Source organism: Zeus faber (assembly GCF_960531495.2).
Source record: "Zeus faber genome assembly, chromosome: 11".
In the NCBI taxonomy this organism is placed as follows: Eukaryota; Metazoa; Chordata; class Actinopteri; order Zeiformes; family Zeidae; genus Zeus; species Zeus faber.
In genome coordinates, this window is record NC_137205.1 from 23,659,920 (window position 1) to 23,686,464 (window position 26,545).

At 47.0% G+C, this 26,545-nt stretch overlaps 1 protein-coding gene across 1 annotated transcript; it reads right to left on the bottom strand.

The window, feature by feature from the left end:
- Window positions 1-1,794: 1,794 nt before the first annotated feature.
- On the bottom strand, window positions 1,795-26,072 carry LOC307237355 (uncharacterized protein; the record flags this gene model as incomplete). The annotated part of the gene is made up of 42 exons (XM_080010068.1): window positions 1,795-2,032; window positions 3,257-3,429; window positions 4,174-4,282; window positions 4,717-4,925; window positions 5,063-5,186; window positions 5,453-5,541; window positions 5,717-5,845; window positions 5,974-6,135; window positions 6,395-6,607; window positions 6,756-6,968; window positions 7,371-7,619; window positions 7,728-7,880; window positions 8,024-8,128; window positions 8,323-8,529; window positions 8,859-9,003; window positions 9,361-9,573; window positions 10,100-10,271; window positions 10,674-10,797; window positions 10,898-11,035; window positions 11,151-11,357; window positions 11,560-11,691; window positions 11,827-11,935; window positions 12,121-12,281; window positions 12,698-12,767; window positions 12,891-13,012; window positions 13,355-13,542; window positions 13,836-13,950; window positions 14,140-14,313; window positions 14,431-14,604; window positions 14,885-15,037; window positions 15,138-15,256; window positions 17,464-17,559; window positions 17,963-18,106; window positions 18,293-18,391; window positions 18,544-18,607; window positions 18,715-18,807; window positions 19,356-19,379; window positions 20,394-20,493; window positions 20,658-20,685; window positions 23,759-23,915; window positions 24,982-25,152; window positions 25,908-26,072. 42 exons carry the CDS (start codon window positions 26,070-26,072, stop codon window positions 1,795-1,797), a joined length of 6,030 nt encoding a protein of 2,009 aa, XP_079866194.1.
- Window positions 26,073-26,545: the final 473 nt, after the last annotated feature.

The window sequence follows — 26,545 nt, forward strand, 5'->3', positions numbered from 1 at the left end:
CGCTCTTCCTCTTGCACATACTCATTCAGAGTTGTTATACACTTCTCTTTGTCAGGCATTCATCTATACAAAGAACGGTACATCTTAAATTGCGTCTGTCGTTGCAGCTAGGGATATGCTATTCTAGCCGTTAAAGTGATTTGAATATAATGTAACACAAATATAAATTGTTGCACTTTTAAAATGCAAATATAAAATAAAATAAATGAGCTCAGTCTTTATAAGGGTTTTGTAGCAGTTTAATAGCACTTAAGTGATGTCACAAAGAAAAGACCCTGAATTAAACATTTCAAAACAGATTATCACACAGTCCCGAATCTAGTCATTTATTCATACTTTGTCAGAGTAGCACTCATTTTAAATATAGCGGATGTGTTTGTAAGCAATTCTGACTGTATGAATCACACTGCCCAAATTACTCTATATATATATATATATATATATAAGTTATAAGTTATTTAGCACAATATATTATTCCATTCCCAGATGGATTCTCTTTAAATTACTGCAAATCTTAAAGTCATTCAAATAAAATACAATAACATTTAAATAGCAACACAATACACCGTGATGTGATTAGAAATTAATTATGTGGTCCAACTTTTCACTTTTAACTTAAGGATTATTTCTTAGCTGACCAGTCAACCGGCAATAAAAGGCAAAACAGCCCACCACCACAACAACAACAACAACAACAACAAAACAACTGGTTGAATGTAATGATTGAATGTCCTTTAAAGAACAAATTGACATAAAACACGTCCAAACACATCCTAAATTCAGATGTTATCAGTAAACCACACTGGCAGTAAATGTTCCAGCTGGTTTTGGCTTTTATCAGTTTATCTTTTCAAAATGTCAGATTAGACGATAGGAAGCGTGTCGGATCGCAGATATTTTCTTAAATAAGGTTAAAAAAAAAAGGTTTAATATTCTAAATGGCCTTTTTTTATTATTTTTTTTTATATAATGTCATAAACCATTCTTTTCAGCACAACTAAAAAAATAAAAGTGAGAAATAAATAATTTAAAACACCATGATGAAAACAAAAGAAAATGAGTAAAGGGCTGCTGCTCCAACCAACCACACAGGTTAAGATAATTAAGGTTAGAGCTGGGGAAATATATGGATATAATATTGAGGTCATGGTCTCAGAATGAATGTTGTCTAAAATTTGGGGTTTTGTTTATATCGTCCTATAGCCTAAACCTTGAAGGTGGTATTACAATAAAATTATATCAATTTTTTCTGAATTTAATAGAGTGAGTTCTGAGTGCTACGATGCAGCGACGTGCTTTGTCGTCATATCCACATTAGTAGTGAGGCCTCGATACGGACGATTTGATGATATTTTGGGGATGACGCTTTCACAAGATATTTGGACACAAGAAAGATTTTTGGAACCAATCGTTAGTGATGTGGATATTTTGAAGCTCAGAAAGCCGCATTACTTTACCGTAATGGAGCCTTAAAGACGACGCCTAACTATGTCATGATATTACAATCCCAGTCTCGTATCACAATATCGATATTATATTGATATATCTCCCAGCCCTAATTGAGAGGCTATAACACCCACCCTTAGAAATGACATCATCATCATCAAGCCTTTCAGTCCAAAATATCACCCAGATGTAGTTAAAGGTGTGTGTATGTTAGTGTGTATGGCTGATGATACACTGGGCAACATTCAGGGTAATATTGAAGGGCGACACATCATGTGAATATTATTATTATTATTATTATTATTATTAATAACTGATCAAGCATTGATGCTCTCTTTTAGGGACGCTCTACTCGTCGGCGGGGCAGCCGTTGAGCTCCCCCCCGTCCAGAGGCGGGGAGCCGTGGCCGAGCAGGGAGTACTGTGTGGGGGAGGGGGGGAAGGAGGCCGGCTGCTCCTCATGAAGCTCCAACGAGTTGTCCCTGTTGGCGCTCCAGCGTCCCAGGCTGCCGACGCCCCCCAGGCTCCCCATGCTCCTCGCGCTGCTCCGGGGCGCAGAGTACGAGCCCGAGTCCCCTCCTCCACGCCTGGGACGAGGGGGTGAGACAGGGGGGGAGGCAGGAGGAGTTGAGAAACAAGCCGGGGGGAAAGGTGGTTTTGGTGGAAGGGGAAGGGTTAAAGCTTTTGAAATCCAAAAAACCCCCGAAAAATAAATAAATTAAAAATAAAAAGTGTTGGTTATCCCCCAGGGCCAGGCGATATTCTGATAGTATTATTATTTATTCTATGTCAGTGTTATTAAATTGTCATGGAATTTAAACGTTGTCAAATCTGATACTAGACTTTTATATTCATGGTGATAAGAAGATGTGACGTGTATTTCTACACCAGATGAGTTTTATTTGTAACACAACAGTTTTAGGCTGATATCTTACTGTACTTCAATGTGACTGTTTAACGTGTGATTTTTTAATAGATTTCTCTGTCACAAATGCCCCCATATCGCCCAGTCCTATATCCCGGAATGCCTTCTGTCCAGACCCAGAGGAGTTTACAGGAGGGACAGGTCAGTGTTGTCTGAGGACAGGGTGGAAAAAAAAGAAGCAGCCAGAAAGGAGAGAAAGAAAAGGCAGTTTTAAACTACAAACAACCGGAATGCTCTTTACATCTGCCCTCTCTGCTCTGTGTAGTCCTCACAGACACGCAGATATCAATGTGATAAACGACTAAATCAACAGAAAATACTTTGTACTGCTTTAAATGCGCATTTTAATAGAGAGGCGGAAGGACTGATCCGTTCCATTGGTTCTGTTAAAGACTTAAATTGACTTGGGAGAATGACGTTAGGTGTCCCGACTTTCACTTCATCAACAGAATTTGTCACGTGAGAAATAAATCTTGGACAGTGGAGTGTTTCGATAAATCGGCAGCTATGAATAAGACATGAAAATAAATTTAAAAAAAATCATTCATGTTTATGGTGTTCTCAAGTAAATGTAATGTATTGTTAAAACAAACTCGCAGTAGTGTAAATATGAATATCTTGTGAGAAAAAAAACATCCATTTCCATATAGAATATATAAAAAATATATAAAAAAAATACACATATATATTTATATACAATTTAAAATACATCTTTAATTTTTGTTTTTACTGCAGATTCATTCACCCTAACCCTAACTCTGAGAAAGATTCTGTATCTATCTGCTTACTGTCTAAGCTGGATTCTATCTGCAGTTCTGTTTAAGCTATGTCTGCTTCTATCCGGTCCATGTCTCTCTGTTCTTCTATTGGATCTAGGTGGTCGTACCTGAGCTTGCTGCGCATGGACGACACCTCCCTGTTGAGGGCGTCGTTGGACTCGCTGGCCTCCTCCAGCTCCCGCTGCAGCTTCCTGCGAGCCGCCGCCATGCGCTGCGCCTCCTCCTCCGCCTCCTCCAGCTGCCGCTTCAGCTGCTTGAGACGGACGTTGGCCTTCTCCGACTTGGGGGGGAGGGGCGGAGGGGAAGGGGAGGAGGGTGGAGGAGAAAGGGCGGAAGAGGAGATGATGTTTAATCGATTGGCGCTCATCTTGAAATTGAGGGTTTGCGCTTCAGGGGTTGATATGTTTCCAGATAGTCTGAGCCCCTCGACCTGGGCTCAAGCCCCTAAATTTCTTTTTAATAAATAGACCTGAAAAAAAACGTATTTTTGGGGGGCTGCAAGAAAGGAAAAAAAAACAAAAAAACATTAGCTTCAGTCACACACAAAACAAAAGGCGAGAATTTTTTTTTTAATGTTAAAGCAGCGTCACTCTCGGGCTCCATTTAAATGTCAACACAAAACGACTTCAATGATTGGAAAGTGCATGTAAGAAAGGGTTCCGAAATTCGAAACCGTCTCAAAATCTAAATTTTTTCAAAAAGAAAAACGCCTGTGAGATTCGTTTGCATATTATGGAGCAGGGACACGAAAAGAACCCTCAAACCCCTGGTCCTAAATGTGTATAGAGTAAAGCTGCTTCTGGTGGAGTTTTTATATGTACTGTAAAGTATTATATCACTGATCATTGGTCCACACCAACACAGGTTGAAGCCAGTTTCAGATTAATGGTCTTGTGACATTTTAGTGCCCAAAAATGAATTAATTTAAATGATTCTCTGATAAGTTAAATAACTCGCTCCTTCGCCATGTAACTGATAATAATTCCCATAATACTCCAGGAATGTCAGAGTGCAGGTGACTCACCTGGTCCTTGTACTGCTGGGCCTGCTTCCGCTCGTCCTCCATCTGGATGGTCAGATCCTTCATCTTCTTCTCCTTCTGACGGAGGCCTTTAGCGTTGGCCTGACGCTCCCTGCACACACCAGGCACGGGATTAGATATTCTATATATATTATATTTCTGTCTTGTTTTTTTTCCTCCACTCCGGAGAAATGTCCACTCGTGCAAAAATAAGTGCAAAAGTAAGCAGTCTCGCAGCTGAGAGCTACATTATTTCAAGCGCTTCGTTTTTCAATCCGTTCATAAAATCATTGAAAAGGGCAACTGAAATCATATTTGACATGATTTATTCATTTATTCAGCGGTTGCAGAATATTGCAGAAAATGCTGGTTCGTAACTCCAAAGTTTGAAACTGCAGATTGTTATTATTGTTTTGTTTTTTTACCACAGATTTCTTGGTGACCTGATCAGCACATTAGAGTATTTCATAGCGTTGCTTCTTCATCGTCTCGGAGGATTCTGACCCGGGGCTCCATCTCCCAGTACTCCTCGCTCGTCCGACCTACCTGTTCTCCAGGTCCAGCTGTTCCTCCGCCTCCCTCAGCTTGGTCTCCAGGCCGGCGATGGTGGACTTGAGCTTGGATCGCCCCTGGCCCTCGGTCTCCTGCAGCTTGGCCTTCAGCTCCCTGTTCTGGCGCTCCAGCTGCTGCCGGGAGCTCTCTCTGCTCTGACCCGTCAAGCGCTCGGCCAGCAGCTCGGCGCTCAGCTGCTCCACCTGAGAGACGACAGAGAGGGGGTGGGGTGACGTCCAAATCACCACTAAATAACCGGTCAGGCGAATTTGAACGCTGCGCCGTTTGGTATTAATAATGTTTATTTTTTTATTTTCCCGCATCGCCCGGTCGCGCGCACCAGCTGCTGGTTCTTCCTCAGTCTGTCGTTCAGGTTCTCCACGGTGTTCTGCTCCTCCTCCAGCTCCTCCTCCAGCTGGCTGATCTTCACATCCTGGCGACGCTTCTCGTCAGACATGGAGGACCTGGCAGAGAGGAGGAGGGCCATCTTAACTTCTCAGGTGCCTTCATTCTGCTGGCTTTGAAAGCACGAGCAACTCCATTGCAGCAATATTTGCGCCAGAATTTCAAGCCAGAGTTGTGACGAACAGCTTTGACTAAAAGCCTCCAAACTCATCAGCGTCTTTGGAGGACGGTCGGGAGTTGAGAGGCGGCAGCCAAGCAAAATGGGAAAGAGCCAGGGACGGATGAGCGGAGGATGTAGGAAGTGAATGGCGGCCATGACACCTACTTCCCGGAGGAGTTGCTGGCCAGTTCCTCCGACAGCTCATCTCTCTCCGTCTCCACCTGCTTACGGGTCCTTTCAGCCGCTGATAACTCCTACGGAGAGGGAGGGTTTTCGTTTTAAAGATCTCTAGTATTACCAACAAGAAAAAAAATAAAAGAATAAAACCATAAATACCTTCAACCCAATAAATATGAATATCTGATTTTAAAATAGAAAAAGATTATTGATGAAGATGAAGAGGTGAAGGTGAGAGAGTGCTAGTTTTACCTCATGCAGCTGGAGGATCTCGGACTCCATGGCCTTGGCCCTCCTCTCAGAGTCCCTGGCTGAGGACAGCACCTCCTTTTGGGCCGCTCGCGCCTCCTCCAGCTCCCTCTGGAGCTCCTTCACCTGGCCCTGATTGAAACCGGGAGGCAAAGAGAGAGTCCGACGTGGTCCAGGAGCATTTTTCCGACGTGTATTTCGAACGTTAATCTCGCCCCTTAGCTGCGCCACCCAGACGGTTTACCGCTCTGCCCGCTCACCTGGATCTTGCGGAGCTGCTTGAGCAGCTCGTCGCGCCCCCTGCTGGCGGCCTCCAGCTGGTCCTCCTGGTCCTTCAGCTCCCCCTCCAGCTTCTTTTTGGCGCACAAGGCCTGGCCACGCTGCTTCCTTTCCTCCTCCAGCTCCGTCTCCAACTCCCGCACCTGAGGATGGGCGTCGGGGCGTAAGACAAGCAGCGGAGAAGACAAGAACGGCACTGGAAAGCAGTTGACCATCCTATCAGACCCTGGTAGATTTCCAAGTCAGTCAAAATTCACCAGGTAAGCACTTTAATATTTATTGAGTGAGGACCCAGAGGGATTGTGGCAGAAAGCACAAAGGGAGTAACGCAAAGTCGAAAGATAAAGCAGGAACGCCGCGTATTCCCCGATTGGGGGGGTTGTTAGGATGGCGCCTGGCGACCTGTTTGTGGAGCTGCTTGCGCTTCTCCTCTCCCATCTCGTCCCGGCCGAGCAGCTCCCTCTCGTGCTGGGCTCTGAGCGCCTGGCCGTTGACCTCCAGACGCAGCTTGGCGTCCTCCGCCACCTGCAGCTCGTCCTCCATCTCCTCCATCTGCAGCCTCATCTCGTCCACCATGGCCTCCAGGCCGCGCTTCGCCTTCTCAAGGTCGTGGACCTGGCGACGGCGAAGAAACCAAGAGGGGGAAGCCGAAAAAGTATGTAATCGATGTGTTCAACAGGTTGAGGGTTTGAATCCGGCAGCTCTGCGTGTTTGAAGCCGCTTTGAATGAAAGCTACTAAATGAGTGTGAGTGTGATGCTTACACTCTTCCCCACGTCGTCCTTGGAGCTGATCAGGTCCTCCATCTCAGCGCGGAGGGCCTTCATGATCTTCTCGGCCTCCTCCAGCACTTCCTGCTTCTCCTCCAGCGCTCTGCTGAGGGCCAGCACCCGGGTCTCCTTCTCCCGGACCTCGGCCTCCGCCCGGTCCCTCTCGTCCATGTGCTTGCTGGACACCAAGCGCTCCTCCGCTAGCATCTAGGGGGGGTGGCCGATGGATGATGGATGGGGTGATGTATGGTATTACAGGGGGTCAAGGTTAAAGGGAAGGTGGGGGGGGGGGGGGTAGAGGGAGGAATGGGAGGTCCAATGTATGAGGTTCTATGGGGATGTATAATGCCAAGTTGTTAAAAGGTTAGTTGCACGTTCACCTGAAGAAATTGAAGTTGATTCACCTCAAAATAAACAAACAAATAAATAAATAAATTGATGGGGGGGGGTTAATTAAATAGATAAATAAAAAAATAAAAAAATACATATTTAAGGAAAATGCCAATGCCACTGAAGCCTAAAAGCCTAAATTTTAAATGCCATTCCTAACCATAGTTATTCTCATTTGACTATGCAGCATATACTCTCCAGTGTAGTGCACATGCACACCTGGTCAAATTTCTTCTGCTTCTTCTCCAGGTTGGAGACCAGTTGTCTCTGGCTGTCCAGGTCCATCAGCAGGTCCTCCAGCTCCTGCTGCACGCGGGTCCTGCTCTTCTCCAGTTTGTCGCACGCTGCCGCCTTCTCCTCGTAGTCGCCGTTGGCCGCCTCAAGGTCGCGCTGCAGCCTCTTCTTCCCTTCCTCCAACAGCTCCACACTCCCGGACAGCTCGTCCAGCTTTTTCTTCATCTCCGACATCTGAGATGAAGATGACGCGTATTTCACTTTGTGCAAAGGCGCTAACATTTTTGAACCTCTTTGATCGTTAACCTCTCTCGAAAAACTGTGCGGGCCACCACCACTGACCTGCATGTTCAAACTGGACACCTGTCTTTCCACGGCCCTCTTAGACTCTATCTCCTCCTCCAGCTGTTCTATCAGACTGTTCCTATCCTCCTCTGTCTGTCGCAGCCTCCCAGACAAGTTCAGCTTCTGACGCGTCTCCTCCGAAAGCAGCTCCTGAAGCCGGTAAAGAGAGGAAGAAGCCATCATCCACCTGCTGCTCAGACAAGAGGAGGTACGACCTCCATAATGCCTCCAGACCTCCATGACCTCCAATATGTCTGTCGAAGACTCCGGGCAGGGTGTGTGTGGATACCCACCTGGGCGTCGTGCAGCTGCGAGTTGAGGCTGGAGACGTCTTTGCTGAGCTTGATGTTTTTTCCCTCAGCCTCGTTCAACAGAGCAGTCACGCCGTCCAGCTCCAGCTACAGAGAGAGAGAGAGAGCCACACACACACACACACACACACACACTTCAGGGGGCTTTTATTTTTAGATAAATCGCCCCCGCCTCCCTTGGCGACGTAGTCAACAGGTTGGAGCAGCTTTCCCACAGTAGGAAGAGCTAGGTGTGGTGTAAAGGACAGGCGGAGAGCGTCCGACTGGCCACGTCTGCTCACAGTGGTCTTGGAGAGACGCTCCCCCAGCTCGGCCTTCTGCCTCTCACTGTCGCCCAGGTGCGACTGGACGTCGGCCAGCTGACCGTCCACCTTCTTCTTCCGGTGGTCCAGGTCCTGCTTGGCGCTGGCCAGCGAACGGAGCTCGGCTCCCAAATCGGCTGCTTCCTTCTCCAGGGACTGCTTGGCCTTCTCCAGGTTAGTCCTCACCTGGAGGGAGAGAGAGAGAGAGAGAGAGTGAGATTTGGAGCGGAAGTGGGGTAAAAACATTTTTTTTTACTTTTTTAAATCACACTTTTATACACTCTTTGTAAGAGAGAAGGAAGTTGATGAAGCAAGGATAGGATACAGAAGACCAGAGAGAGACAGAGAGTGAAATTTGGTACATAGAGTCGAAGACTATTTGACGACTAACTGAAAACTGAAAAAAGTGATAATGCACTGACTGATTGACATTGTGTGTGTGTGTCTTTGTATGTATGTATGTGTGTGTGTGTGTGTGTGTGTGTGTGTGTGTGTGTGTGTGCACGCGCACTCACCCTCTTGGCCTGCTCCAGCTGCTCACTGAGCGCCTCCACCGCCTGGTTGTGTTTCTGTCGGACATCTTGTATCGTCGCCTCGTGGCTGCGGCTCTCCTCCTCCAGCGCCTTCTTCAGCTGGGCCAGCTCCTGCTCGCGCTTCGCCCTGAGCACCATGAAACAAAAACAAAAAAACCCCACGATGAATACCCATGAACAAATCAACAAAATACTTGAAATAGTCCCCCAACAATATATACCATACCATAATACAAAACCTTTAAATCCTGCTGGAATATTACAACTGACTACTTCTCTGATACAGTATGTTCCAATGGAATTCCATTGGCACATACTGGGATATGGCTGTGGGTTTGTGCAGTTATTTTTGTGTGCATAGTTCATTGATTATGAGTAATTAATAACATGACCAAACAGATATCCTCGCAACTCGATGTATCTGCTACTTAAACCCATTAAATATTTCCACTGTCAAGGCCGCTGGCGGTGGAGCCGTGCCCACCGTAGCTCCTGCTGTGCGGCCGTGGTGTCCAGGCTGTCCTCCAGCTCGCTGCGCAGGGCGTTCAGCTCCTCCCCGAGCTCCCGGCGCGCCGCCTCCGCCTTCCCCCGCGCCGCCCGCTCCGCCTCCAGGTCCTCCTGCAGCTCCTGCAGCAGGAGCTCCAGCTCCCGAATCCGCTTCACGGCGCTGACGCGCTGGGCGCTCTCCTCCTCCAAGCTAGGGCCAGAGAGATCATAGCATGATGATGTGGAAGAAGTAGCGAGCCGCTGGTTGTCGTGTGCATTGCAATGGTCACGTGATGCAAGAAAAATCCAAATGTATTGAATTCAACAAGATCCAACAAAGTGTTGGTTTTCAATCAATCATTCATTTTGTAATGGACAATCTGTAGGATTTTCCTTAATTCATTTGAAATCATGACACTGCAGAAGTGGAAAATTCCATGTTCAGAAAGCCCTAATCCTGCCATGTCTTAGCTGTAGCCACGCACCGATGCAGTTGATTGCCCTCATCACTCGGACCTCTGACTTATGTTATTGAGCTTATCCGAATGGTTGACTTCAAATCCCAGAGTGGAATTTTTACTTTCTGGACCTGGATTTTCCACCTCTGACACACCGGGGGGGGTTTATTTCCCCGTCTGTATATTCTCACGGACCGATCCCTTCACGTCATCGTTCACGCCCCACAGCGTCTCCTTTCAGGCCGATGGTTCGGTGCGACAAACTCCGAATCGGCTCACCGGGTCTGGCTAGCCTGCAGCTCCTCCTCTTTGGCGGCCAGTTGGGCTCGGAGCTCGGCGAGCAGGGCCTGCAGGTCCTCCTGCTGCTCCTGCAGGTCGGCGAGCTCGGCCTCCACCTTCCTGCGAGCTTTCTCCATGTCCTGCCGGCACTTCTCCTCCTTCTTCAGGCGCACTGTGCACATACCCTTTTTTTTAAGAAATTCACACTGGCTGCACGATAGCAAAGAAATTCAACTCTCTGAGTTTGATTTAATTGCGTCAGTTGAGCAAAATGAGCAATGAATGTCTCGACCTGCTTGATCACCATATCCACATTACAACGATCATTTCTACAAATGCGATGATGTGCAGTGAATAGTTTATGTTGAAACTAATTTGTTCTGAACTTGTTGACAATATAAATATTGACTGAAAATGTCAGTTATCATCCACAAACTATTGACACGTTACCAGGTTATGAGGTATTTGGTCGGAAATGCCTCGGTATTACATTTTGTCATGTTATCTACGTTTCTCCACTTTTTTCCAAACAGGAAAGAGGTGAAAGGTGAAAGTTGAAAGCTCATTCACTGACACTCCAGATCCGAGATCATGGACTCGTGTTTGGTCTTGAGCTTCGTCAGGTTCTTGGACTTCTCCTCTTCCTCGGCCAAATTGGAGCTCATGTCTGCCATGCGCTCCTCCAGAAGCTTCCGCTCCTGGAATCAGCAGAGAGATGGAAACTAGTGTGGACCAAACACGCACGCACGCAGGCAAGCATGTACACACGCACACACACACCAGGATATGTATACACACCTTCAACAATTTGTTGTTCTGATCTTCCATCAGCAGAACGTCCTCTTCAAGTTTCTTGACCTTCCCCTCGATGGACTGTTTCTCCAGCTGCAGCCTCTGGCGGCCATCTTCCTCTTCAGCGAGCTGAGCCTCCAGCATCTTCAAACCAAGCCAAAAGTGTGAAAAACAACTGAGACTATATGTATATATATATATATATATATATATATATATATATATATTTATGTACATTGTAAACACAGTGTTTCCCCACCTGCAGGTGCTGGTCCATGCTCCTCTTCTCCTGCTGCAGAGCATTGCTGCGCTCCTCCTCCTCCTCCAGCCGAGCCTCCATGTCCCGCAGCACCTCCTCCATCTCCTGCTGCTTGGCCTCCAGGCGAACCCGGATCTCCTCCGCCTCGGCGTACAGCTCCGTCTCCGCCTGCAGCCTGGACTGCAGCAGGGTACGCTCCTCCAACAGCTACGATACATAAAGACACGTGGAATATAATAACTATATACGGTGTATCACAATATTTCCCGGATAGATAGATAGATGGATAGATGGATAGATAGATAGATAGATAGATAGATAGATAGATAGATAGTAATATCAGTAATATAATAAAAAAAAAAGTATTTGGCAATATACAATAATCCTATGTGTGAGTGCGTGTGTATACCTGTGTGTGTTTCACGCTGATCTCCTTCAGTTCTGTTTGTGTTTTCACGGCGATGTCCTTCGCCGCTTTAAGCTCCTCCTCCTTCTGACCCATTTCCTCTTCCTGTCGGGTCACTTGCAGCAATGGCTTCACCTGGACAACAGACGGCAAGCACGGCCAATTAAGCACTGTAGCGGACACTTATGATGTTAAAATACTGTTCGGTGTGTGTGTGTGTCTGAGAATGTGTATGTGTGTGTGTGTGTATGTGTGTGCGTGCGTGCGTACCTTTGTGAACAGCCTCCACCACTGCCAGTTCTTGAGTTTGAGGTAACAGGCACAGTTCCTCTGGATGATCTTCATGGCACTCAGCTGCTGCTGCCGCTTGCTGAAAGCTCTGGACACACACACACACACACACACACACACACACACACACACACACACACACACACACACACACACACACAATAAGTGCCCACGACAATTCCTTACCTGTTAATCCTTAAGATGAAATGAGTCTGGGTTTGATTCCTCACTTGTTGTCTGTGCTATAAAGTGAGTGTGCACGTGGCTCCTTACTTGCGGGCCAGGAAGCCCCGGGCCTGGGCCTGGAAGGCGATGATGACCACAGTGAGTTTGAGGTCCCGCTCCTCTTCCAACTGGGCCAGGACTCCGGTTCTGAAGAACATCTTACTCTGACCAATACGATACAGGTTAGTGTCCAGGTCCAGATGTTTCACCTGGAAGAGGCGGAGCGGAGCGGAATACAGAAAACACACAGGAGAAGAGGTTGATCTCTAACACGTGCCTATACAGTAGATGCCCTTGAAACCTGGTTTTATGCCTCATATTTGAAATAAATGTATTAATCCTTAATTTACATTTCATAGTTCTGGAGCCAGAAAAAAAGGGAGAAATTTTCATTGTTTGACATTAAAATGTTTAAATCTTCCCGCAGCCCATGTGGTGATGTCATAGTGCGTCTTCAGGCACTCTAAAGCCTTTGCAAAGACTTTTTGCGCAGTGGACAGAAAGGCTGAGAGTACATTTTCTCACTCCAATACTTTTCTAGTTGACGGCGACATCAAATGTTTCACCAAACACCAACCACTGACTCCAAACAAACGGATCAGAGGGGTTCGACCCTGGCTCTCACCATCAGACAGCAGGCCTGTTTTCCATCCATGAAGCCTTTGGGAATGGCGTTGGCTGCCAGGATCTCATACCTGCGCACAGAAAAAACAGCAGCGCCGCGTGCTTACGATGGAAAGCCGCGCACGTTCAAATGCGCACCCGGGGTAAAAAATGATTAATTCACTGATGGACAAAAAACATGATGCGCAGTGTACCTCTGTCTGAACTCCTGGAACACGATGCGGTTGGGGAAGCCCTGTCTGCAGATACGAATTCCCTCCAACACTCCGTTGCATCTGAGCTGCTCCAGAACCAGGTGAGAGTCCATCTTACCTGCCTGCAGAACCACAGGAAATGATATTATTGTTGATCATATTTTAAATGGTATCATGGGACTAAGATCGCTATATTGTTATAGATAAATTTGTTGCCTAAATGAATGACACATAAGTGCAAAGTTCTCGTGATATGTGGTCTCGTATTATTAAGTTAAATGAGGAGCCATAGTGATCAGCGCACACATTACCATACGCAGTAGCTCAATACGATCATTCTCAGGTGAATCTTGTACACGGAATCTAACCAGACATCAAATTTCTTCCCATCATTATCAATCCCTCCAGATTGCACAGCGCGGAAAGACAGCACTGGCGAGGGTGGTCTCCTGCGGAGCGCTCACCCTCTTTTCGTGGTTGGGGATGATGCAGCGCACAAAGTTGGGCTGCGTGTTGTGCAGAGTGGTCATCAGCTTCCCCAGAGACTCCTTGTAGAGCTGGCCCACCGTGCGGAACATCCCCTTCTTGGACTTGGTGGGAGCCGAGCTCTCCGACATCTTGGTGATGGTTTCCAGCCCCACCACACGGTCCGCTGCAAAAGGAGGAGGAGATGTTTATTAATAATTCTTGGGGGGAATATCTTTGTTGGTGATGCTTCATAACTGTGAAGGCAACTTTGTTATAAGGCATTATCTATTTGAGTTGTTTTTTTAGTTTAGGGAGAAGATTGAGCTTCGTCATTAATAATCCCTTTAAAAATTAGGTCTTTGTTTTCATGTGTGTTGAGGCAGGGAACCTTCCAGCGTTTGCGTTATCTCATCTAATCTTACGTTTTTATCTTTCGTCTCTGTGTTTTTAAAGTTCCAAATGACGGGGACGACTGACCGTCCTTCCACATGTCCTGGATGAAGTTGCTGGAGGAGTTGCTGAGCAGCGCCGTCACATTGTCGTTCAGAGGGTCCATGTTCTTGGTCAGCCAGTTGGCGGCGTTGTAATCCACCTGGGGAGAGAACGGATACACCAAGACGCACGGTACCAATGTATATCCCATCATATCTCACGATAAATCCAAAGTTCCGTGCTAAAGAAACCATCAGAGGGTTCACCACATAAACCCATTTTGTATTGAAAAGTGTGACATCGGACCCAACTGTGTGTCACAGAGAGTTTTTCTGGCGTTGGTACGGACCTTTCCGGCGTAGTGCAGCACCGTGAACATCAGCTTGTCTTTGTGCTGTTTGGGTTTCGAAAACTTGACGTGACCCGTGTGAGTGTTGAGCAGCTTGTCCACGAAGGAGACGTCGGTGGCTTTGGGAAACCAGCACTCTTCATCCAGCAGAGCCAGGATGCCTGGAGGGTTGTTCTACATCCCAAAACACAGTATATACATATATATATATATATATATATATATATATACTGTCTATACATGCTAGTATACTGAATATTCGCGCGTGTGTGTGCGCGCGTGCGTCCGGACCGGCCTCTCGATGAGCTCGATGCAGGGCTGCAGATCGAGGCCAAAGTCGATGAAGTTCCACTCGATCCCCTCCCGCTTGTACTCCTCCTGCTCCAGGATGAACATGGTGTGGTTGAAGAGCTGCTGCAGACGCTCGTTGGTGTAGTTGATGCAGAGCTGCTCGAAGGAGTTGTCCTGGTGAGGGGAGACGAACCCGGCGACAACAAGACAATGTGAATAGACGAGATGAATATGCATATCTGTGCATTACAGATATCAGGGAGCGAGAGGTACTGCGGTAGTAGACACCGACTGCCGCCGCAAAGAAAAAGTACATTTATGAACAAAGCCTCTTAAAAATATAAATTGGCTGATAGTAAGACTGATAGATAGTTTGATCTGTTTCGGTGGTTTTGGGTGGATTTTACAGTTTACAGGTACAGTTATCCCGTTCAAACCTCAGTTGGGATAATACCTCAAAGATCTCAAAGCCGGCGATGTCCAGGATGCCCAGGAAGGAGGAGGACTGTCTCTTACTTCTGTCCAGGGTCTTGTTGACCCGGGCCAGGATCCAGCGGAACAGACGCTCGTACATGGCCTTGGCCAAGGCCTCGATGGCAAAATCCGCCTGGTAAAGAGATCGAGCCGTGTTTGGATCCGGAATCGATTCGTCCGCACGAGGTGATGAACGGGCGTCGTCGTCACCCCCCCCCCGGAGCACCACCTACCTGCTGCTTGGTCTGGGCCTTCTGCACCACCTCCCGCCCCACCTTGATGCGAGGGGTGAGGATGGCCCGCGTGAAGTCCGTCACATTGATCGCCTGGAGGTGGCAGACCTTCTGGGCCACTGGGGGGGAGGGGGGAGGGAGGGGCAGGGTGGGGTGAGGTGGGGAAAGGCGGAGTGGAGATGATAGGGTGTGAGGGGTCAGACGGTGGGGTGCTTGTGGTACTGAAGACAGTTTGAGTCAATTTTGCTGTCGATAAGTTGCATTTATGTGGTCGCAGCGCATTCTGTGCAGTCGAAATGCTGTAAAAGGCGCTTTCAATAAATACAGCCAATAATACTGTGAAACGATTTAAATAATGTGATTACACTTGATGTGTGCTTTGTGTCAGCGGGGGCTTCGGATGGTGAACGACACAGCCGTGTCCTCTGTATCACTACAGAATTTAAGGAACCCCAAAGTCCGACAGAGGTGCAGCAAAAGCATTGAAAATACAATAAAGTTACTTCGGGTTTACTTTCCGGTAAACGCAAATTAAAAGCAAATTTTGTATAATTGGGGGTAATTCTCAGAATAAAAAGTTGAGTAGAACGAATCCAGTTTTTAGTTTGTTTGGGGTACTCTGTGTCCAACCTGTTTTCATATCTTAGAATAGATCGGACGTCTTATGTTAAAGGATCGCACCACAGGGCAGCAAAGACTATTTGAACGTTGTATTTGTAAAGCACAAATGTCACATTATGTGCCTCACAAATAAGTTTTGGGTAAAATGTACCGTTTCCAAAGATCAACGCAGAAAAGTTACGAAAGAAAATGAAGTAAAATACGTAGATGATTTCAGAGTGTGGAGTAGTGGCTCCCACATCTGCTCATGGACAACGCCGGTGTTCTTTCTCGCAACTCTGTCCTTCAATAATGTGCCGTCTGCTCCGATTATACTCCCATCCATCCTTGAATGGGGATCCCTCTTCACACTTTCCTTTCTTCCCTTTTACCTTTTAGGGGTTTTACTGTTTTCCGCCCCCCCCCCTGCTCGCCCGGGGGCTGAGCGCTGGAAGGTGTAGCGGAGTGATCCCTGGTAATAAAGCACCTGGGAAGCTTAGAGCCTGTCACAGTGATAAGACGCTGTATAAATACATCACACCGCCGAAGTTCTCTACACAAATAAGCGGAACCGTGCTCCCGATTCGGTTCATAAAAGTTAACTTCATTACAGCGACAACGCTGCGTGACGTGAATACAGAGAGACGCTTTCAACTCTGGGAAAAGGTCTATCACCGTCGCGGGCTGCTCCGCTCTAGAGCCAGCGCATCGGCGACTAGAGTTTTGCAAAGACCTACGGCGTAAAGGGAAAAAGGAATAAGGGTAAATCATGGTATTTCAAGGCCGCCTGGGCGGTATATGTTTCCATTTAACTGGTTAAAATGGGACGGGATCCTGCATATTGTGCCTGTGCAGGATCCCTGCACGCTCAACAAAAAGGCGACTTGCTACCATTCAGCCACGTCAGGGGTGTTGGGCTGTGGAGGTCTTTTCTGATGAACGCAGATGTTTTAGGCAACGTTCAGGTGTTTTCAAACCCGCCATCAAAGATGATATTGTTTCTGTGTGTTTGTAGTGTGCCTGAGTGATGGCCTGGAGCGGCTCCGTGTTCTAATTGATGCTTCCGAGAGGCTTTCTATGGTGGCTGTTGAGTTAATGGTTGTCGTAACCAGGGCAACGCTGGGGCCACGGTGGATGGATTTCCCCACATGAGCAGAGGTTGCACGAAAAAGATGTTGTTCCTCCCCCCCAAAAATAGTCTCTTCCCACTCCCTTTCCATTACTCATCCTTAATAATCCTGCTGCCATCCGTCATTTTTTTATGTATTTGCTCCAAAATGGAAAACCGTAAAATGTCCATTTTGTCCAACTATGGCATTGTAAGCACACGGAAATATGGTAAATGAAATTATATATCATCTATATCCAGAGCAGTCAACCTTCCAAAAACATGATGTCCATTCCTAGGTACTGTGCTGTATGAGTACCAGTAGCAGTATGTTAATGTAACCTGTGTATTAGTACTAGTATCACAGTATTTGTATTTGTACAAATTATAAAATTATAAACAATACATTTGCATCAGTAGCAGTATTGGTATACTGTGTATTACCTGTGTTGTATTAGTAGCAGTATTAGTATACTGTGTATAACCTGTGTTGTATTAGTAGAGGTATAAGTATACTGTGTATTACCTGTGTTGTATTAGTAGCAGTATTAGTATTCTGTGTATTACCTGTGTTGTATTAGTAGCAGTATTAGTATACTGTGTATTACTGTGTATTACCTGTGTTGTCCAGCATGGTGGCCTGCTCGCTGTTTCTCTCCTTCTCAAACTTGATGTTTCCCAGCTGGAGAACCGTGGACACCACCTTCAACATCCCTGAAAACGAAAGATGAACGTGGTGCAAACCGTCGGTAGCAGAGCGCCGTCTTCCAAACCCTGGACGACCGACAACTTCCATACCAATAAAAGGGGAAGTAACAGTAATGACATCTACGTGTTTTCTTCTCAACTAATTTCACTCCTGCAGCTGTAACATTTACAACCCCGATCACCCACGTTGCCCCGTCGCTCCAACTCTGCCCCCTCCCGGCAGGTTTTGCCCAAAATCCGTCCTAAAAGTTTGCCTGCGCTTCGTGGACTTCATGCCATTGACGGCGGTACCGGTTGTCCCGCCGAGAAACGGAAACACCTCTGCTTCTCGCGAGACGCCGCGACGTGCGCCGCGACGTGCGCCGCGACGTGCACCGCGACGTGCACCGCGGCGGGCGGGCGGCTTCACCTAGTCTCTCCTCCTCGGTGAAGCCCATGATCTCCATGGCCTCCAGCGTCTCCACAAACATCTCGTCGTCCTCCTGCCCGGGGAGCTCCACGTGCCCGGCAACCAGGAAGCGGTAGCTGCTGAAGTCCTCCAGGAGCAGCTCCTCTGCGCGCACACGCGCACACACACACACACACACACACACACACACCCACACACACACCCACACACACACCCACACACACACACCCACACATACGTTTCTGTAAGAGGCGTAGTGTACGGGGCGTGGGGATTCCAGAGAGCCACGCGGCCCGACGGGGCCCGGCGGGCGTGTCTCAGGTGTTTTACCACGCATCTTGTCTTGGGCGCCTGCCACCATGTAGTAGAAAATGTGGAACGCTCGCTCCACCTTGGCCTGCCGGACACAGCGGGACTTCTCCAGAAGGTCTGCTCAGGTCAGGGAGACAACCATCGTGCGTGCGGGCGTGTGTGTGTGTGTGTGTGTGTGTGTGTGTGTGTGTGTGTGTGTGTGTGTGTGTGTGTATGTGTGTGTGTGTGAGCAGTTTGTCGCCAAAAGCAGCAGTAAAACGGAAGGATACAGGTGTCGATGTTGGCCCCCACGATGTAGCCCGTGACGTCGAAGTTGAGCTTGATGAACTTCCCCTGGGAAAATAAAGCGGCAGTGGAAGCGCATGGAAAAAGAACGACGGCATTCGGGTTATTTTGGCTCCTTTGAAAGATATTCCGGTCCGTCCGGCGCTTGGACTTACAAATCGTGAGGAGTTGTCGTTCTTGATGGTCTTGGCATTGCCGAAGGCCTCCAGGATGGGGTTGGCCTGGAGAAGCTGCTTCTCTAGCTCCCCCTGGAGGAATGCGGGGAGAACAAGTTATCTATCTATCTATCTATCTATCTATCTATCTATCTATCTATCTATCTATCTATCTATCTGTCTGTCTGCCTGTCTGTCTATCTGTCCGTCTGTCTATTCATCTATCTACCTGTCTATCTGTACGTCCGTCCGTGCGTCAGTCTATCTATCTATCTATCTATCTATCTATCTATCTATCTATCTATCTATCTATCTATCTATCTATCTATCTGTCTGTCTGTTTGTCTGTCTGTCTGTCTGTCTATAGATGTTGATAACAAAAAAAGATAAAAGACAAGTACTCCCATGCACATGCATCACTACCACCACGAGACCTCAGTCCCGGTGTAAATCATGGAAAAGCAGCGCAAACAGGCCCCTCACTAGGAGTGAATGTGCTCACATCTAATGACCAAGCTGTGATCGAGCGGCTGACACGGCACAGCCAAGCGCTCCAAGCCGCAGTGCTGCGACCGGCCACATGCCGGCGAGGCGGGAAGCGGCGAGAAGCTCCGAGACGACGTGAGATGTCAGGTACTTACGAAGGCCAGCGATGCAGCCTGCTGCTGCGGAGGAGAGGCGGCGACGGGACGCGACAAAGTCAGGACGGGAGACAGGAAGCACCCAAAGTCAGACAGGAAGCACCCCCATCTATCCTACAGCACCTCGACTGTTCTCCATTTACACCCCAGATTTAATATCATATTAATTGTGTCCAATTTTTCCTAATTCACCCACTAATTAGTATAAGGTTTCATTACACTAATAACTGACAATAGACTTCTTTAAAATCCGTAACAAACAAATTGTGTAGCGAAAACTATAAGCAAAATTTAATTAAGATTTGCAATATTCCCAAACGAGAGGAAGCAGCTCTTCAGCAAAGCAGCAAGATCAGTAAGTTGCAATGTAGATTAAAACTTCTAGTTAACGAAGGAATAACGTAAAGTCATAAAGTATCGCCCTCCACGGCTGTCCTCACCTTCGCCATGGCCGCGGCAAAGACATCCTGCTGGGTGGAATGTGTATTTTAGAACACGTCGCCGTGTGTCATTACAGGAACATCTCACAGTAAGATCTGCCGCTCCAGAGGCTTCGCTTTGCGGTCTTACAATTAATAGGCCGACAATTGTTGTAGATCAAGTTCAAACATTTGTCCCTTCGCAATACTGCGTGGTTTTTGTTTTAGTATCTTCCCTAAGTTGGAAACGACTGTTTTCCAAGAATATATTCCATTGAAATACAATTTGTATTTGCAAAATTACAAAAATACATAAACCTTTGCGACTGGTGACGAGACCGAAACAAAAAGTTACTCATGAAATAAAGCACGATGCTGCACAATTTTATAGCCTTGACCCATTAGAGGTAAGGAATTGATCAATTTGTTCGCCACTACTTACCCGTAAATATGATTTTATTTTGGAGGGGCTATGATTGTACTGTGACTCTGGTAAAGAGATAAAATGTTTAACTACTGTAACAGGAGTTTACAATAACATTAACTATGAGGAATGACGTATCAGCTTCAGATCCTTCCTGAAGGTGTGCGCCGGTGCATCACATGGGGTTTCACTCACTGGGTTGGCGTCCTTCTTGCCCTTGTGGGACGAGGCGATGACGGCCAGGTACTGAATCACCTTCTTGGTGTTCTCCGTCTTCCCCGCTCCCGATTCACCCCTGGGCGAGGGGAGCGAGAAGGCAGGAAGGGGGGGGGGGGGGGCAGGGTGAGGGAGAACAGAGAGGTGGATGAGGAGGGCGGGGTGGAGGGATGGGGCGTGTCAGAGAAGGAGTGCATGGAAGGAGATTCGGGTGGGGAGGCGTCTGGCGCTGTTCTCACTCACGTGCAGAGGATGGACTGATCCTCACGGTCTGCAAGGGAACAACAGAGGGAGAAGCGGTGGGTCAATATGGGGACGTGCCCATACACTAGACCCGCCCAGTAGTTGTTCCTAAAAGTTTTGGTAGTATTTGGTAGTATTTGTTTTGAGTTGAAATTTAAATTGAACAATTGAAAAATATTTTGCCTCATACTATTTCAAACTACGCCCTTTACTTCGCTAGTCTTCTTTTGATCGCATATTTGTCCTGGTTTTTTATCTGTTTTCTGTTTAAGAAGCACTTGGTGAGCTGGTTTTGAAGTGATCATCATTATTATTATTTTAGTTTTTAATTATTATTATTATTATTATTGTTATAATAATTATTATTTTATTATTCATTATTATTATTATTATTATTATTATCATTATTATTATTATTGCAAAAGGGCTGACACACCAATGAATCGTGTGCCCTTTTGCTTGTTATGGATAATATTTATACATACAACAATGGCGGCAGGGTGGCTTTGAAACATTCCTGTGATGAGTTTAAAAACCCAAATAACCATTTTTATTATTAATATTTACTCACTCGTAAATGTCGTGTGTCATTTTACCTCCAGCTGACATTATTGTATTGTTATTTTATTACAGTTTTTCCTCAATTGTTGAGCCAGGTTTTCTGGACACATACCTCATATTCTCAGAACTAGACACACAAATCCAAAAACACACACACACAACAGGCAAAACTCCACAAATCTCCTGCAAAATGTGTCCATGCCACACCACGCCATCATATGAACACACATTTCTAAGAACCGACTGAACACTGAAGTGCTCAATGTAAAACACTATGAATGGAAAACACTCGTACCAATGTCTCATCAGGAGACTCTTCTGCAAGTTCAGTGATACTTACAGCTGTACAGTAGTCTGTTGTGGAAAAATTATAATGTTTTTATACTTTTATACTCAAACACATATATAATATGCTTTTATTTCCCACCCCAAAATTTTTGTATACAGCCCAACAAACACGAAATCGGATGTGTTAGGTGTTCTACACACAGAACGAATGATAGACATTTTTAATCATTGAGTACTGTATTGATATGCAGTACTGCAATACTGTAATCAGAGTACATTTTTCACCTATTCTCATTTTGGAAAGTGCAGACGATGGACGCTACTGTGAACCTGCTCACGTTTGGTTGTACCCTCTGCCTCCGCCTCCCTCATCGTTTGACCAAAGTGGCTCGGATTTCATCAGAGATTATGGCTCTCCCTGGTCTTGCTCTTCCTCCTGCTCCTGCTCCCCCTTCTCCTCCTCCTCCTCCTCCTCCTCTTCTTCCTCCTCCTCATACTCATCCTCCTCTTACTCCTCCTCCCCATCCTCCTCTTCCTCCTCCTCCCCATCCTCCTCTTCCTCCTCCTCCCCCTTCTCCTCCTCCTCCTCCTCTTTGTCATCTTCCTCCTCTACCTCCTCCTCCTCCTCCTCCTCTTTGCCCCCCCCCTCCTCCTCCTTCTCCTCCTTCTCCTCCTCCTCCTCCTCTCAGTCTCACTCCTCTTGCCGTGCCTCTCTCTCCTATGTTGGCAACCATTGCTCCAAAGCAGAAGAGCTCGCCTGGGGCCCTTTTGTTACAGTGAAGCTCTGATTGATGTGTTTGCCCATGTGCAGAGTCAGTGTGGATGCTGGGAAAATTGAAGTTTAGCGTTTTGAACGGCAGTGTGTTCCATGTCAACACCTGTGGTTTAGAGCGGCATTCTGAGCGTAAAGCAGGAAATGTGCTTGCATTTTAGGAGAATTAGTGCAGGGGATTGGTACATGGGTTACAGGTTGTGGTCATTGTGTCTCACGTACCAGTGTCAATGTGTAAACAATTGAGAAGAAAATTATAATTTTGTCTTGACGGATGGATTTCGTCGTTCGGACCCCCACCCACCAGTCGCCTGTTCGCTGTGGCCTTTCCGGGCCCCGTCCACCCTGAGCGGTTCGGGCCGTGAACTGCTGGCCCTCCGCGGTGAGATGAGAGGGAAACCTCTGCCGCGATCCAGCCCAGGGGGGAGATTAGCTTTTTATCCGACATATAAGCTAAAAATAGGCGGATTCAGCGCCGCGTCAGTGCAGGTTCATCGCCGGGCTCCATGTATGGCTGTTTGAGAGAGGAATGGAAAGTGGGAACGGGGCTGAGGGTCACCGCCCCCGAGCATCCACAACCAGACAGACTCCGGAGCGAGTGTCCCGGGGTAAACCTGCTGTTGATCTGACCCACGGGACGGACGGCGCAAAGACGTTCATAACGAGGGCTAAGAATAGGAGAGGTTTATGGAGTCGCTGAGGAATCGCGTTTTTAATTTTGGCAACTCTCCACCGGCTCCTGAATCCATATTTAGATTTCGAATCCCGCGTTTCAATGTTTTGGGGGGGGTTTCCGTAAAGGAAAAGTTGTGTTTGTTGTTTGACTTGGCCACACTGCTGCGTCTTAGTTCCGAGTGTGAAATGCAGTACATATGGATTTGTGATTCGTGTCTCTCAGTCCATCCCAAATAAAAAAGCATGTGCACATAACCAGGGAAAGACATTTTCAGCGGCATTGATATTTGTTAGGATATTAAAAAAGCTCAAACAGAACCAGGCACGCCCAGAAAGTGCACGAGGGAGTAAAATGTTAATTAGGGTTACACATCATCTGCATGTGAAGTGAAGTGAAGAAATTTCACCAGAGTTTTTACCTGAATTGTGAATTAAAGTGTTATCTTATTGATTTGACCTTAAATCATATTGAACGATGTAAGCATTTGAAAGTGTGGAAGGATTTTCTTCCTATTCATTTTGTGTTCTAAAAAAATTCATACAATGCTCTATTTTTATGAAAACAAATATGAATGTCAGTCGTTGTATAAAGGGGAAATTGGAGTGTTTGAAGGGGATTGGAAATTTTGATTTTCACTCTTTTAAATACGTTACATTTATGTCAATTTGGACAGTTGACATGACCACAAAATCCTAGCTCCTAGCTCCTGTTCCTACACACACACACAAACACACACACACGCACGCACGCACGCACGCACGCAGGAACACACACTTGCACACACACACACACACACACACACACCTTGCATCATGTTCCTGTAAGCGTTGTCCGTGATGGAGTAGATGTGCGGAGGGACCTCGTGGCGTTTCTTGCCCTTGTATATTTCGATGATCTTCTCAGAGTAGATGGGAAGCATCTTGTAGGGGTTCACCACCACGCAGAACAACCCAGAGTACGTCTGACAGGGGAGGGAAATAAAACACTCTCATAGCGTGGCACGCAAAGTGGAAATGAATGATGGGAAGAGAATACATCACCCAACTTTCTCGGGTGCTGAGGTCTTCCGTCGAAATTATAATCATAGCAAAAACAATCTATTTTTCAGTCTACATGAATAATAAGGTGAAGCCTTCGTGATTATAACACATTTAATTACCATATTGTTTTAACCAATGAGCTAGAGTTTTACCAGAGTTCTTTAACATGTGTAATTCATAAGCAGATATCACGACAAACATCAATATCGTGTGTATTTCTTCTCATCGACAATGGATTCCAATGAGGGTGTGTGTGTGGTTGTATATTGAGATGCGTGTGTTGGTTGGATTGAATGTGTGTGTGTCTGTGTCCTCACATAGATCAAACTGGAGAAGTATCTCTAGGTGTGTCTGTGTGTGCGTGTGTGTGTGTGTGTATGTGTGCGTGCGTGTGTGCGTGCATGTGTGTGTGTATGTGTATATGTGTGATCAGGCTGGAGAAGTATCTCTCGGTGTGTGTGTAGGTGTGTGTCCTCCTATAGATCAGGCTGGAGAAGTATTTCTAGATGTGTGTGTGTGTGTGTGTGTATGTGTGTGTGTGTGTGTGTGTGTGTGTGTGTGTGTGTGTCCTCAGAGACTGGAGAAGTATCTCAAGGTGTGTGTATGTGTGTGTGTGTGTGTGTGTGTGTGTGTGTGTGTGTGTGTGTGTGTGTGTGTGTGTGTGTGTGTGTGTGTGTGTGTGTGTGTGTGAGATCAGGCTGGAGAAGTATCTTTTGGTGTGTGTGTGTGTGTGTGTGTGTGTGTGTGTGTGTGTGCTTGTATGTGTTTGTGTGTGTGTGTGTGTGTGTGTGTGTGTGTGTGTGTGTGTGTGTGATCAGCCTGGATTAGTATCTGTGTGTGTGTGTGTGTGTTCACTTAGCTCATGCTGGAGAAGTATCTCTATGTGTAAGAGTGTGCATGTGTTTGTGTGTGTGTGTGTGTGAGTGTGTGTGTGTGTGTGTTTGTGTGTGTGTTTGTGTGTGCGTGCGTGCATGCATGTGTCCTCACATAGATCAGGCTGGAGAAGTATCTCTCCCGCAGGTTGTGCAGCACTGACGCTTCGTTGAGGCAGGTGAGCGCCGCCATGTCCTCCACTTTACTGAACTTCGGAGGATTCATCTTCTGCACGTCGTCCTTGTTGATCGTCGCCTTCTGACCGTTGGAGAGCTCCACCAGCACCTGCAGCGGGAAACGTAATGCTGACTTAAAGACGCGATAGCTGATGAGATAACCGATGGCAGCGTGCTTCAGCAGGGACATTTCCGCTGGAGCATATTGAAACATCAGCCTTTAATTTATGTGCAACAGCCGGTGGCGTAATGGTGCCCGCGCTGTGCCCCGCTGCTCCGAATTTAAAAAATACGTTTTAGATGTCGACTTTTTTATGCTACTCCCTTCCTCATTGAACGAGACAAAAGAAGCACCTTGCGTAATGGTGAGGGGCGGGGGGCGGGGTCCGAAAAAATATTTGCACCGGAGCCTATCATATCACATCACTGGCGACAGCAAATGTTTTTAGTGCAGTTCATTTTGCCTATTGTACAATAATTGAAAAATAAAAATATTATACGGTATCACAAGAGGACCACCACCAGATCACCATTTTGTCTTCATTTTCACGAGATTTGATTTTCTTCAACGTAAGAATAGTGAACGAAACGAATCGATTTCTAACGCGGGTCACGTTCCACGAGTTCTCTGCAAAGCCTAAAAAAGCTAAAAAATCCAAATCAAATGCATTAAGTTAAATAGTCTTACATTCCACGGCGTGACAAGCCCTCTGACTGGATTAGGGTTAAAATGAAACAGCATTTTTGATTTAACATTTCTGTGCCTCTCGGGGCTCGGCAGAGGCAGCTTTTGAGTCGAGTGCTGGTGCTACAGCCGGACAGCACACATCATTATCTATTATCAGCCTCTGAACCCCCCTGTACCTCATCCCCCTTCTCCTCCTTGATGCTGGCCGCCTCGAACCCCTCCCTCTCCGACGGGATCCACACCATCTTCTTGGCCGACCAGTCGGCCTGCGCCACGCCGCTGTTGCGGAAGTCGTTCTCGAGGAAGAGGAATTTGCCGTCGTCGGTGGCCGCGTCAGCCATGTCGGGGATGTCGCTCCGGGCTGATTGGGCCTCTGGTGCGCTGGTGCGGGCGTCGGTGGCGGTCCCGGCGTCTGGCGGGTTGGCGGTGTCCTTGCCGAGCTCTGGCGAGCCGATTGGCTGAGCCCGCGTCGGGTCACTGGTGGTTGATTTGACCTTTGACCTGCCAGAAAAGGTCACGCACAGCCACGCACACACACACACACACACACACACACACACACACACACACACACACACACACACACACACACACACACACACACACACACACACACACACACACACACACACACACACTAGAACAATGCAGATGTGCAGCGAGGTAGAACTCGAGGGAGAACAAGCTGAAGCAACTGAGGAACACGAAATATCAACATGTGACACCTCCACCAATCTCCCCATATAACCACATGAGGGTGGAGGGATGAGGGTGGAGGAATGGATGAGAACCAGACTCACAGGACTTCCCCTGT